Source organism: Oreochromis niloticus, unplaced genomic scaffold, assembly GCF_001858045.2.
Source record: "Oreochromis niloticus isolate F11D_XX unplaced genomic scaffold, O_niloticus_UMD_NMBU tig00007802_pilon, whole genome shotgun sequence".
Taxonomy (NCBI): domain Eukaryota; kingdom Metazoa; phylum Chordata; class Actinopteri; order Cichliformes; family Cichlidae; genus Oreochromis; species Oreochromis niloticus.
In genome coordinates, this window is record NW_020328774.1 from 18,715 (window position 1) to 32,853 (window position 14,139).

A 14,139-nucleotide genomic window follows, 5' to 3' on the forward strand; every position below is an offset into this window, starting at 1 on the left:
TCATTTCCGTTCTACCCGGCTTTCGGAGGACCCGGCCCACTTAGATCGCGAAGGCCGGGTCCTCAGGTGGACGCAGCCTCTGAATTTGGACACCCCCCGCTGTTTCGAACAATAATAACGGTGACATTTAACTTATTTTATCCGATAAATAAACACCCCCCACCCCCACCCCCAAACAGCCCTTTTGAATGTCTCCCTAATTCTGAGATCTCGAGGTTGGCAAATATGTGCTAGGCTTTGGCCCACATCAGTCTAAAATTGTATGTAACCATGAATAACGTGTTGCCATGTCCACCAGGAGAGACTGGACAGTATAGATGTAAAACAAATATGCCAGCAGTTCATCTCAGTTAACGAGAGGAGAAGGCATGTGTTTGGGTCCTTCACATAGTGGACATTGAGTTGTTGTGTGGGGCACCAGTAGTCCATGTGTGTTGCTGTAACAGTAGTTCATGTTTAGAATAAAAAATCCCAGCTCACTGACTTGATCGGGGCAACAGTGCCTAAAATGTTGCATAATTTTGCTGAGAGATCTTTTACTTTGTGGTAGTCTTAGATGAGTAGTTTTATGGACAAAAACCACCAGGTCATTCAGTGTTCCCTTAGTGCAAATGTATAAGAGATGTTGGTGTACTATAACTGAAGTAATGTTGTTAAGTCCTTAAAGTCATATTCTTTTATTGTCATGACTGTATTTGAAACTATTTTTATTTTTGTATGATACTTGATTTAAATGGAATATGGCTGAAGTAAACTAAAGCCTAAAATACTTAGTCATTTGTTTAATAGTAATTTAACATTATATAATAATTCACATATAAAACTATGAATTGTAATTTTAAATGGTTTAAAAGCATGTACAATAGCATAAAGTATATTTCTCCTTTTTTAAATCAAGAAGCAAAGACAAAAAGGGAAAAAAAGAAGAAAGAGGGCAGGGTTCGGTGGTTGAATCATCCGTCCCCACCAATGCCAAAACCAAATCTACGCCCTTGTATCATTGTGATAAATTAAGACCTGGTGCCCATTTTAAGAGAAAGAAAATAAAAAATAAACAATTTTGGGGAAGATTGTTTTTCTTACTTATCTAAACAAAAATCTAACTCTTCTAGGTCTCTGGAGATTATGCATCAGTATATTCATGTATGAATTCAATTTTAATTCCTTTTAGTTATTTAGAAAATAATTAAGGCTTGTTAAAATAGTACATCTCAGCAATTTTAGTAAATGTTTTTAGTAATTTAATGTGACTCTTCACAAAGAACGCTTGAAGCAGCTTATACAGTTTGAACCAGCACCGAGCCCTGTCACATTTACACCTAGAAAAGAAAAATGATTAAAATGCTGTCTGTAAACACAACATCGCAGAAGAACACAACTTCCTGATTCCTTGTTAAAAGAACTGAGACAGGGTTACGTAGCCAAATATAGCTCATTGCTGTCATGAAACGGTATTAATGGAAATGTCAGGAGTTAGAAAGTTCCTAAATAGGCAGACACAGCTGAGAAAAAGACAAAGTGGGAAATTTGGCAGTATTTAAAAATACTAATTGTTCAAGCCTCGGATGAAGCCAGCAGACATGACATTAAACAGACATTTAATTACATTAAAAATACAAATTGTTGTATGTAATGACCTGTACATGTATGATTGTGCCATTTCAAAATGATACATCAAAAGACAAGTGATGCAGTGCTTATAAGTTATTAAGAACAGAGTATAATTGTATATTTTCATCTGCAGTACAAAATCTTAAACACTTACAACAATAGTTTGGAGCGCAGCAGTAGATTGAAGTCTGTTCATCTCAAGTAGTTGTAGTTGGTGAAATGTAAGAAATTACATTTTTAAAAACCTTCCAATGTTTTCAGCCTTAAACAAACATGAAAATGACAGTAGTGGTTTGAAAACTGTAAAAACAATAGCTGTTTATGAGTGAGTGAGTGTAAATCTGTGAAACATTTTCATTTTGATATAATGACTGGGAAAATGGAGGCCGTTGCTAAAACAGGAAAAACTCTAACTTTTACATTTTTGTTAATGTTGTGAAGCGGTCACGATCCTTTCCTAACCCTAGGTAAGCAGTTTCAGTGCCTAAACATAAACAAACAGGTAATGAAAACATTGGTTGATAATGGTATTTTTGTTTGCTAGTGTTGCCATGAGCTGCCCAAAATCAGGTACAAGTCATGTTGTAGTCTATAGTTGTTGGACATCACTCGGTAACGTTTAAAACAGGAACAGACCAAGCATTTCCATTTGGCTGATAACAAGAAGCATTACGGTCATTGAAAAAGGCATGGAAGACATGGGTATAAAATTAGTTTGAGGTTGCTCTGCACAGAAAAAAGCTTTTCTTGCCACATTTTGTTATCAGAGGCATTTCAAAAACTGTAACTATCCACATACATTATAACTGATAAAGAATCATTGAAGATATGACTACACAGCCCACCCAAAGTTTCCAACAGATTATTTTTTTAAAGTCTTTCATAAAGAAACACACTTCAAATGAGGACACGCTTCTGTTCCAGGCACTTCTGAAATTTCGAGTGTGTAACAACATTAGGTCACCCACACTCGAACAAGGTAACAGAAATCATTTGGTTTCAGGGAACCTCATCTTCGGCTTCAGCTTGGACTTCTCTGTTCTACTTCGCTGCTGCTTTCCTCTGGTCAACTCTATGAACTGCTGCTGAGTCTTCGCCGTAGCAGCGAGGCCGGCTTGCTCTCAGTGTCCTCTACGTCGCTTTCACATTGCCTCTGCACAAAAGCATCATTACAGCCCACTGTCAGCACTTTTCACTTATAAATCTGCACGACTGTGCCTCATGAAGCTTGTAATGCAGATTTGAATTATACTATTTGAAAATGTACCTAACTTCAACTCTGACATTACACTTCTAAAACAGTTATTTCTTTGACTCCATCCATGTATTAACATTTTCTTCTTCCACCCACTTGTAACTCAGAAATGTATTAATGCACATTATCAATACCTCAAAGCACGTAACAATAACAGCCGTATTTTTCAGACGATAAGGCGCACTTAAAATCCTTTAATTTTCTCAAAAATTGACAGTGCACCTTATGTATTAATTTTGGTTGTGCTTTCTGACCTCGAACCGATTTTATGTGGTACACGGCGCTCAGAAATCTGTCAAAATGTTTTAGTACGACTTTGGTAAGCTAAAAAGCTGCACCGCTTGATAGATTGTTGAAGCATTACGGCTACCGTAGTCAGTAGCAGTTTTGAAGTTCATTATTTCACCCAAGGACACTTTGACATATGACTACAAGGCTGACTAAGGGTTTGGGGGGCTATCCCAGATACCAGTGTGAGAGGCAGGGTCCCAGCTGGAAAGGTCACCAGCCAGATACAGGACTAACACAGAGACAGACAACCACTCGCACTCACATTTAGATTCTCCAATTAATCTAACTCCACTTTTCAGTTAAATATAATGTCTCACCTGTAGTGGATCTGGACTCGAGGTGTCTTTACACAGCAGTCTCAAATTTACGAGCCGATTACACACTGACACCATATTGTAAGACATCTAGAAGGTGACAAGAAAGAATGTTTTACATCCATAACAAATAACATCAGCTCAGTTTCTTCTAAAGTAATGTTAATTTTTAACCCATTATGTGAACTTTAATTATAAAAGTAATTTGCTGAACTGGTATGCAGGTTAACCACAAAGCATTACGTTTGGAGATCATTTTTTCTTTATATGGTCTGTTTGAACAACGTATGTGTGTGCTTGGCAATTTCACCATGGATCTACGAACTTTAATACAATAACATGATTTTTATTTATTCCAGCCATGACCCAGAGACCAAAAAAGGTTCTTAACAATAAAAGAGCTTCCATCCTCCAAGACCAAAGAACACTCATTTATTTATACTTACGTACTCTTTAACATTCACAGGGCTGTGCTAATGGTGGGGGGAGGGGGGGATGTTTTTATTTTTATTTTTTTACAGTACATGTAACCATGATGGAGTATTTTACACTCACATTTAGAAAAAAAAATAGTGTGCATTTCAAAATTATACTAAAATAATATTTTTGAGAAAAAAGTTGAAATGTGGAGTTAAAGTCAATACAGCATACATCCTCTTTATTACATGAGGATTTAACCATTGCTATCCTTGCATCTGTCCAATGCCAGCTATGTCATTTTGTACAAATCCATTTCACTTTTCCAAGTATATGTGCTTTTTCCTTCTCACCTGATGCATCTTTCAGACCATATTTTCAGTGTCCTTATACTTATCACCACATCCTGTTTATGTGCTAAAAGAGAAATAATTTTCTTGTAACTAAATCTGATTCTTAAGCACGTTTTCACAAACTCATCTACACAAAACATTTTGTTGACAGTATAGAAGCCAGTGCAGTTTGACTCTACAACTTCACATTTCAATTTTTTCCTCCAAGAAGAATTTTGACTTATTTCTCGAAATAGAGTTTTGACTTTAGTCTTGAAATTTCTGCTTTATTTGCAGAATGTGAATAATATTTTTTTTCTTAATGTGGCCCTAATACTGCTTTGAATGCAACAGTAACAACTTGCCATAATTGTAGTATTTTTACTAAATGAGCAGAACTGCTGTTGAGCCAGTGTTGCTGGCTACTCCAGCTTGAACATGACAATAATTATCTGAAAACATAAAATGTATTGACAATGCTGAAAAATAATTGCTCACCACTGCAGAAACTTTTAGTTTGTAATGCATTCCAAAAAAATTAACCATTTCAATATGGAAACTAGAAAGTGCATTTTCTGAAGAAACTGCAGTGTGAATGCTTGAATCTGAATGTATGCACTGAAATGAATTAATTGCTGAATTTTAAGTTAAAAATGTTGAATGAGATGAAAATACAGAAATTTTCACCTGAAAACAAAAGTGCCGAACTGCTAAAAGCTGACATCCACAGAGAAGAAGTTGGAAAATAGTTGAAAATGTTTTAAATGTAAATAAGAAAAACCTAAGTAATGAGAAAAGAAAATTTAAAGTCAGAAAACATCTGAATGAATATTAAAAGTTCATATTCTTTGAATCACTGAATGACTAAAATGTGATCCCTCCACTTGGATACACACAGTTTAAAAAGTTTACATCTCTGAGCTTTGAAAGACACGGTGTTGGAAAGAGAACAACGATGGCGACGTTTTGAGGGTAAAATGATGGCTGTCGAGCAAACACTGTGGACACAGCAGCAGTTGAAAGAGAAGTGTTTAAGATGAATCTTGGCACAGTGAGAGACAGAGCTCGTTAGGCAGGCAGGTGTGAGCCTGGTTGCTATAGTGACTGCACCCAATGGCTCCATACACACGCACACAGACATGCACCTCACTTTTGCTGCTTAAAATGAACAGAAAAGTCAGCCCGAAACAAATCGCTCCCAAACGAAAAGTACATGTCGTATTGACAAAATTCTTTCACCGTGAGCGGCAGCAATGTCTAGTCTACCAAATTCTCTGTTTTCATGCCTGTGGAGTTTATTATATGGACGTGGTGACAGTGTAAAGACACCATGCTCTTCTGATTTTCAAAAGAACTTTCTGAGCCATTTTAACATTAGAGTCTATGGAAGAGTTGGAGGGAGGAGGCTGTGCTTTGGTGACATTTATGAAAGAACCATAACACCTAGTACAATAGTAAACACATTGGATGAAAGAGGACAGCGATGGCTACGTTTTGAGGGTAAAATCATACCTGTAAGGCAAACGCCGCGGACACAGCAGCAGTTTTAAAAAAGATTTTAAGATTAATTTTTTTGCTTCTCTCACTCTACCAGTTGAGCTGTCTCACTCTAGCCCCAACATTCCGTCCCATACACACCCATTATAAACTCTGAAACGGCTGAAAAAACATCATGAAACTTAAACTGGAACTGAAGAAAAAGTATAATACATATTGCAAAGATAAATACAAGTTGAATAGTTGAATGTCTTGTCTTCGTTTTAAAGTTTGAATGGAGGCTCTATGTCAACGTATGTGGAAGTAATAAGAGTTTAAAAATGAGTAAGTTGAATGAGAATTTGAAGGGTCTCCCCATTGAAATACATGGGAAATTTTTGTTGAAAAAAGTTGAATAATTTTAAAAATATAAATGTTATAAATGAAAAAAATACAAGCAGTCATGTCCAAAAGAAGAGGAATCTAACGGTGTTTGAATGGTTTTTCTAAGTTGAACGGTTTTGAAGGAATTAGATGCCAAAAAACGTACGGAATATATAATAATAATAAAGATTAGAAGAACAATACTGTGAATGCTTTTACAAGCATTCACACTAATAATAAAGATTACAACAACAATACTGTGAATGCTTTTACAAGCATTCACACTAATAAAGATTAGAAGAACAATACTGTGAATGCTTTTACAAGCATTCACACTAATAAAGATTACAACAACAATACTGTGAATGCTTTTACAAGCATTCACACTAATAACTAGAAAGTGCATTTTCTGAAGAAACTGCAGTGTGAATGCTTGAATCTGAATGTATGCACTGAAATTAATTAATTGCTGAATTTAAGTTAAAAATTTTGAATGAGATGAAAAATACAGAATTTTTAACCTGAAAACAAAAGTGCTGAACTGCTAAAAGCTGACGTTTACACAGAAGAAGTTGGAAAATAGCTGAAAATGTTTTAATTGTAAATTAGAAAAACCTAAAAAATGAGAAAAGAACATTTAGAGTCAGAAAACATCTGAATGAATATTAAAAGTTCATATTCCTTGAATCACTGAATGACTAAAATGTGATCCCTCCACTTCGATCCACACAGTTTAAAAAGTTTACATATCTGAGCTTTGAAAGACACGGTGTTGGAAAGAGAAGAACGATATCGATGTTTTGAGGGTAAAATGATGGCTGTCGAGCAAACACTGTGGACACAGCAGCAGTTGAAAGAGAAGTGTTTAAGATGAATCTTGGCACAGTGAGAGACAGAGCTCGTTAGGCAGGCAGGTGTGAGCCTGGTTGCTATAGTGACTGCACCCAATGGCTCCATACACACGCACACAGACATGCACCTCACTTTTGCTGCTTAAAATGAACAGAAAAGTCAGCCCCAAACAAATCGTTCCCAAATGAAAAGTACAAGTCGTATTGACAAAATTCTTTCACCGTGAGCGTCAGCAAGGTCCAGTCTACCAAATTCTCAGTTTTCATGCCTGTGGAGTTTATTATATGGACGTGGTGACAGTGTAAAGACACCATACTCTTCTGATTTTCAAACGAACCTTCTGAGCCATTTTAACATTAGAGTCTATGGAAGAGTTGGAGGGAGGAGGCTGTGCTTTGGTGACATTTATGAAAGAACAATAACACCTAGTACAATAGTAAACACATTGGATGAAAGAGGACAGCGATGGCTACGTTTTGAGGGTAAAATTATACCTGTAGACCAAACGCCGCGGACACAGCAGCAGTTTTAAAAAAGATTTTAAGATTAATTTTTTTGCTCCTCTCACTCTAGCAGTTGAGCTGTCTCACTCTAGCCCCAACATTCCGTCCCATACACACCCATTATAAACTCTGAAACGGGTGAAAAAACATCATGAAACTTAAACTGGAACTGAAGAAAAAGTATAATAGATATTGAAAAGATAAATACAAGTTGAATAGTTGAATGTCTTGTCTTCGTTTTAAAGTTTGAATGGTGGCTCTATGTCAACGTATATGGAAGTAATAAGAGTTTAAAAATGAGTAAGTTGAATGAGAATTTGAAGGGTCTCCCCATTGAAATACATGGGAAATTTTTGTTGGAAAAAGTTGAATAATTTTAAAAATATAAATGTTAAAAATGAGAAAAATACAAGCACACTATTCCAAAAGAAGAGGAATCTAACGGTGTTTGAATGGTTTTTCTAAGTTGAACGGTTTTGAAGGAGATAGAGTCCAAAAAACGTACGGAATAGATAATAAGTGTGAAGAATAATAAAGATTAGAAGAACAATACTGTGAATGCTTTTACAAGCATTCACACTAATAAAGACTAGAAAGTGCATTTTCTGAAGAAACTGCAGTGTGAATGCTTGAATCTGAATATATGCATTGAAAAGAATTAATTGCTGAATTTTAAGTTAAAAATGTTGAATGAGATGAAAAATACAGAAATTTGCACCTGAAAACAAAAAAGCTGAACTGCTAAAAGCTGACAAGCACAGAGAAGAAGTTGGAAAATAGCTGAAAATGTTTTAAATGTAAATGAGAAAAACCTAAGTAATGAGAAAAGAAAATTTAGAGTCAGAAAACATCTGAATGAATATTAAAAGTTCATATTCTTTGAATCACTGAATGACTAAAATGTGATCCCTCCACTTGGATACACACAGTTTAAAAACTTTACATCTCTGAGCTTTGAAAGACACAGTGTTGGAAAGAGAACAACGATGGCGACGTTTTGAGGGTAAAATGATGGCTGTAGAGCAAACACTGTGGACACAGCAGCAGTTGAAAGAGAAGTGTTTAAGATGAATCTTGGCAGAGTGAGAGACAGAGCTCGTTAGGCAGGCAGGTGTGAGCCTGGTTGCTATAGTGACTGCACCCAATGGCTCCATACACACGCACACAGACATGCACCTCACTTTTGCTGCTTAAAATGAACTGAAAAGTCAGCCCCAAACAAATCGTTCCCAAATGAAAAGTACACATCGTATTGACAAAATTCTTTCACCGTGAGCGACAGCAATGTCTAGTCTACTGAATTCTCAGTTTTCATGCCTGTGGAGTTTAATATATGGATGTGGTGACAGTGTAAAGACAGCCTGTACTTCTGATTTTCAAACGAACCTTCTGAGCCATTTTAACATTAGAGTCTATGGAAGAGTTGGCGGGAGGAGGCTGTGCATTGGTGACATTTATGAAAGAACCATAACACCTAGGACAATAGTAAACACATCGGGTGAAAGAGGACAGCGATGGCTACGTTTTGAGGGTAAAATCATTCCTGTAGAGCAAACGCCGCGGACACAGCAGCAGTTTTAAAAAAGATTTTAAGATTAATTTTTTTGCTCCTCTCACTCTAGCAGTTGAGCTGTCTCACTCTAGCCCCAACATTCCGTCCCATACACACCCATTATAATCTCTGAAACGGCTGAAAAAACATCATGAAACTTAAACTGGAACTGAAGAAAAAGTATAATAGATATTGAAAAGATAAATACAAGTTGAATAGTTGAATGTCTTGTCTTCGTTTTAAAGTTTGAATGGTGGCTCTATGTCAACGTATATGGAAGTAATAAGAGTTTAAAAATGAGTAAGTTGAATGAGAATTTGAAGGGTCTCCCCATTGAAATACATGGGAAATTTTTGTTGAAAAAAGTTAAATAAAATTAAAAATATAAATGTTAAAAATGAGAAAAGTAGAAGCAGTCATGTCCTAAAGAAGAGGAATCTAATGGTGTTTGAATGGTTTTTCTAAGTTGAGCGGTTTTGAAGGAGTTAGATGCCAAAAAACGTACGGAATAGATAAAAATAAAGATTAGAAGAACAATACTGTGAATGCTTTTACAAGCATTCACACTAATTACAACAACAATACTGCGAATGCTTTTACAAGCATTCACACTAACTACTTTCTATGCATTTGCCTGCCCGTGTAAGGGGCATCTTTTTTTTACCCCCAGTAAAGGCACATCACTAGAGTGTACTTGAGAATTTGCAATGTGGGATCAAGAAGCTCTTTAATTTATCTCACTTTTATCATGTAGTATATTCATGAATATTAAGTTGTTTGACACTCCATAATTTGCCATCTTTTTTTGGTTACAGGGGTTTTTGTGTCCCAGTGATCCCAGGGGCTATGTTGTCAGATGCTGTGGTAGGGTCTCCCAAAGCAAAACGATTCTGGGTAAGGGGCCAGACAAAGAGCAATTTGCACACCCCTTAGAAAGAGCTAAGATCCAGGGAAAAGTTTACCCTGTCATGAACAAGGTTACTGGGGCTCCACCCTAAAGCCAGGCCTGGGGAGGAAGCTTAAGAGAGAACACCTGGCTGGACATGAAGCCAATGGGCCCAACCGGTGGAGCCTGAAAAGGTGACATGGGCCTGCCCTCTTATCAGATCTCAGGACACTCAGGCCATGTCCACACTAATACATTTTCATTTGAAAACGCAAGGTCAAGGAAAATTGAGCTTTTTGAAAACGCTCTCCAAAGCGGATACATTTGAAAACGCCATTTTCGCGTTGCAGTGTGGACTGCGTAACCGCAGAAAACACTGATGCATTTTAATCATATGATGTAGTCATGTGACCAATTAGACTAAGAAAGCGGAGGGCAATACACTGCAGTTGCTTTGTTTGCTCTCAATTTTGACAGCCCTATTAAAGATTAATATCAGTTTCTACGTGCCCCAGATAGCTTTTCTTCAAATTCTTTAATTCTCAATCGCTTTTGCATCTTTGTACTTCTGTGTTACTCACAGCAACAACTCCACCTCATTGTCAGTCGATTTAAAAAACCTTTCCTTGACATTTTGCTGCAGCGTTTCAAAGAGCCGGAAAGTAAATAAACGGCAGACAGAAATAACGCATGTCAAATCGTCTTACGTTTCACGCATGTGCAATACAGGAACGTAGCCATTGCAGTCGTTTCAGTGTGGATGAACAAGTGTTCTGAAATGATTAAAAATGATAGTATGTATCCCATTTCAAATTTATCCGGATTAGTGTAGATGTAGCTTCAGGTGAAGACAGAACAACTGATTACAACCTGGTGGTGATGAAGGGTGCCAGACAGGGCTAATGCACACAAATATATATTGTGCGGGTACAAGATACAAGGTATAAGATCTTCAATTCCCACCTCCAGCTGAACATTGACAGCAATCCAAGGTTGGGGACATTGAGGCCAAATGCCCCATGTTCTACACTTGCACTGTCGAAGTGACAGACACAACATCCTCCGATGCCCAAGGATATTTGGCATCCAGACTAAGGGGAAGCCAGGAATCGAACCACCAACCTTCCGATCAGTGGATGACCTGTTCTACTGCCTGTTCTACAGCCAGGGTCATTTGATCCAGCACTAACTATATGCTTTAGGGCAGGGGTGGGGAACTCCAGGCCTCAAGGGCCAAGTGTCCTGCAGGTTTTAGATGTGTACTTGAGCCAACATAGCTGATTTAAATGGCTAAATGACCTCCAGAGGCCTGTAATGAACTAATCACGTGATTCAAGTGTGTTGACCCAGGGTGATATCTGAAACCTGCAGGCCTGGAGTTCCCAACCCCTGCTTTAGGATAAAGGAACATTTTAAGATAAGATGGAGCCTGATTATTCCAAGACCTTGCATTTGAGGAGGACTTTAAATTCAATTCTGGATTCTGGAGCCTAGGAAGAGAAGCCAGTCTGGGCAAAATATGCTCTCTCTTTCTAGTCCCTGTCAGTACTCTTGTTGCAACATTTTGATTAACAGATTGCTCTTAAGGCAGCTTTTAGAACAACCTGATAACAATGAATGGCCTCTGGAAGACAATTCCTTATGGTTACTTGTGTCTCTAACTTCACATGTCTCAAAACAGTATCGCCAGGAACCAGAGAATTCTTATCGGTGGGTGTGTCCCCGAGTGGGCAAAAACTGTTAGAGACGTGAACAGGTTGGTAGTGTACCCAGGGTTTCTGTTTAGGACTACGCTTTCTCCTCACGGTAACCCACCCAGCCTGTTTTCAATCTGCTCGGAGAGCACTAAAGGTGGCTATCCTAACTTCGCCCACACCAACTACAGGGGCCTAGCCAGCTACAGATCTTTAAAAGTGGATACATGGATTAATTTGGTTTTACTGCTGGTCTAAAGCACAAAAATATGCTTTAAAATATCTCTTAGCATAAATATCCGGACTCACCTTCCACTTCCTTCGGGCATTGAACTTCTTAAAGTTCTTCATATTGATTGAGGATCGATTTCTTTTGGCAGCCTGTTTAGGTGTAATGGGCTGAAACAATGACAACATGTATGGCTGACAACACGGTAACACAACAACAAAAGTAGTGCAGAAGAAATGACAGACTGGTGCTAACCTTAATCCATGGATGAAGCAGACACTCCTCAGCTGTCATTCTGTCTCTGCAATATGCATTAACACATAAGGAATGATGAGAGATCAGGAAAACTGTCTTATAGTCCTTTTCCATTAGTACCTACTCAGATTGATTCGTTTTCGATTCCTAACAACCTTACCTAATGGCGTGAGGTAGTTAAAGCAACATGGCCGAACATCCCATGACGTTATACGTATGCAACATGAACACCACAACAAAGGAGGACATCGAGGCAATGGTATACCTACTGCTCGATGTATGGCTTTTTATCAGGCGCGGGGATCACGGTGTTGTTTTTGTTGTGCAACCATTTCTCTCGTTGCCGGGTTTCAAAAATGGTGGTTTTGATTTTTGTAAACGAGCTGCTCACATGACTCACAGAGTGACGACACTGACTAGCCAATGCAGTCTGTTGACGTCACATTTTCGAATTGCCTCGGATCACTTAGGTAGGTACTAATAATGTACCCGGTACCAGTTACCCCAAAAAGATCTAAGTCGAGTCAATCCGATCAGATCCGATCTAATCTGAGTAAGTACTAATGGAAAAGGACTATTAGTTAATATATTGTAATAATCCTTAAGCAGATTTAGCTACAATCTAAACTACTAACTAAAGTAGCAGGAAAGGCAAGTTTGGAAGAACACTCCATGACTTCTGGATGCTGTCAAAGAAACTAAAGAATATTAAGATAACAATGATTTAAGTGTATTTCACTTGCATCTGTTTTGTCATAAATCTGTCTTCTGCGTCCAAACTGTAAACACTGGCATCCTCGACAGAGTGATCTTTATCTTTAGGTGGAGATGTCGAGATAAGCCTTGTACTATCGAGGTGGCTCTTCTATGTTGTGTCATGCCTTTGTGGAATGGCTGTTTAGTTTCTCCAATGTAGAGGTCTGAGCACTCCTTACTGCACTGCACAGCATACAGTACCTTGTTTAGTTTGTGGTTTGGAGTTTTGTCCTTAGGATGAACCGGTTTTCGTCTGACAGTGTTGCTGGATCTCAAGTACACTGGGACGTTTGCTTAAAGAAAATTTTCTCCAATCTTTCTGACAAATGCTGTTCCGTTTGTCATTCTTTGTCTCATTAGTTGGTGTACAGTGCACACCAACTAGCCGGACACCCACATTTAGACTATGGATACCTGGTGCTTAGTGTTAAGGGACTAGTTGACATGAAGTCCTAATCTTGATGTTCGATATTACATTCCTAATTACTGAACAAAGGAATACATTAAATTTCAGACTAATCTGCCCAAGTAAAATATTGTATTTTTAATGACATACTCTGGATTCTTCATCAACAGTTTCTGTATGAAATCTTTCGCCATGGGGCTTGTCAGGCTGAAGTAGTGCTCATTAAACTCATATTTCATGGCAATGACGTTTCCAAGAGTCTCTTCATCAGTGTCGCCTTGGAATGGTGACAAACCACTCAATCTGAGAAAAGACAATACACTTTAGGAGTGAAACTACAACATGTCAACATGTCATGTCTGACATCTTCATCTGAGCATTAAAACAGATTTATACTTTATTCTTCAATTTCCCATCTATAAGTGAAAAAGTGTACCTTTACTTTTAAAGGCCAAAATACAATCAAAAGATGCTTGTATACAATCCAAAAAAAATATATACTTTAGAAGCCACCCAACACACAAACACTTACAACTTACAATATGTAGGTAATAACTCCAATGCTCCTGAAGAAACATAAAACAAGGCACAGGCAGACATGAAGCGTAATTAAAAACAAAAAAAACTCTACTGTATGACAACATGTAAGAAAAAGACAGTGATTCAGTTTTGTTTAAACCCTGTATAGTTGTGTTTATTCTGCTATGACCAACTGAAATATTGTGCAGAGAGTAATGCTCACAACAGGCCTGAACACGCTGGAGCTGTCAGTAGAGAATGCTTACCACATATCTGCTGCTGTACTCAGAGGCTGGCAGCTGATGACCTCAGGGGCTGCAGAGATGGAGAAAGATAGAGAAATTGTGTTGGGTTGGTTATTAACTTACATGATTCGATTCTAAATAACTTTGGTGCAGCTCTTTTAT

At 37.8% G+C, this 14,139-nt stretch overlaps 1 protein-coding gene across 1 annotated transcript in view; it reads right to left on the minus strand.

Moving 5' to 3' along the window:
- Positions 1–1,227: 1,227 nt before the first annotated feature.
- si:dkey-240h12.4 (death-associated protein kinase 2) overlaps positions 1,228–14,139 on the minus strand; it is a 34,188-nt gene continuing 21,276 nt past the window's right edge. The window contains exons 6-12 of the mRNA XM_005465584.4: positions 13,999–14,047; positions 13,753–13,779; positions 13,364–13,516; positions 12,052–12,097; positions 11,877–11,966; positions 3,475–3,561; positions 1,228–2,764 (exon numbers count right to left, since the gene is read on the minus strand). Coding sequence (XP_005465641.1) covers positions 2,684–2,764; positions 3,475–3,561; positions 11,877–11,966; positions 12,052–12,097; positions 13,364–13,516; positions 13,753–13,779; positions 13,999–14,047 — 533 coding nt within the window. The 3' untranslated portion in view covers positions 1,228–2,683. The remainder of the gene's footprint in view (positions 2,765–3,474; positions 3,562–11,876; positions 11,967–12,051; positions 12,098–13,363; positions 13,517–13,752; positions 13,780–13,998; positions 14,048–14,139) is intronic.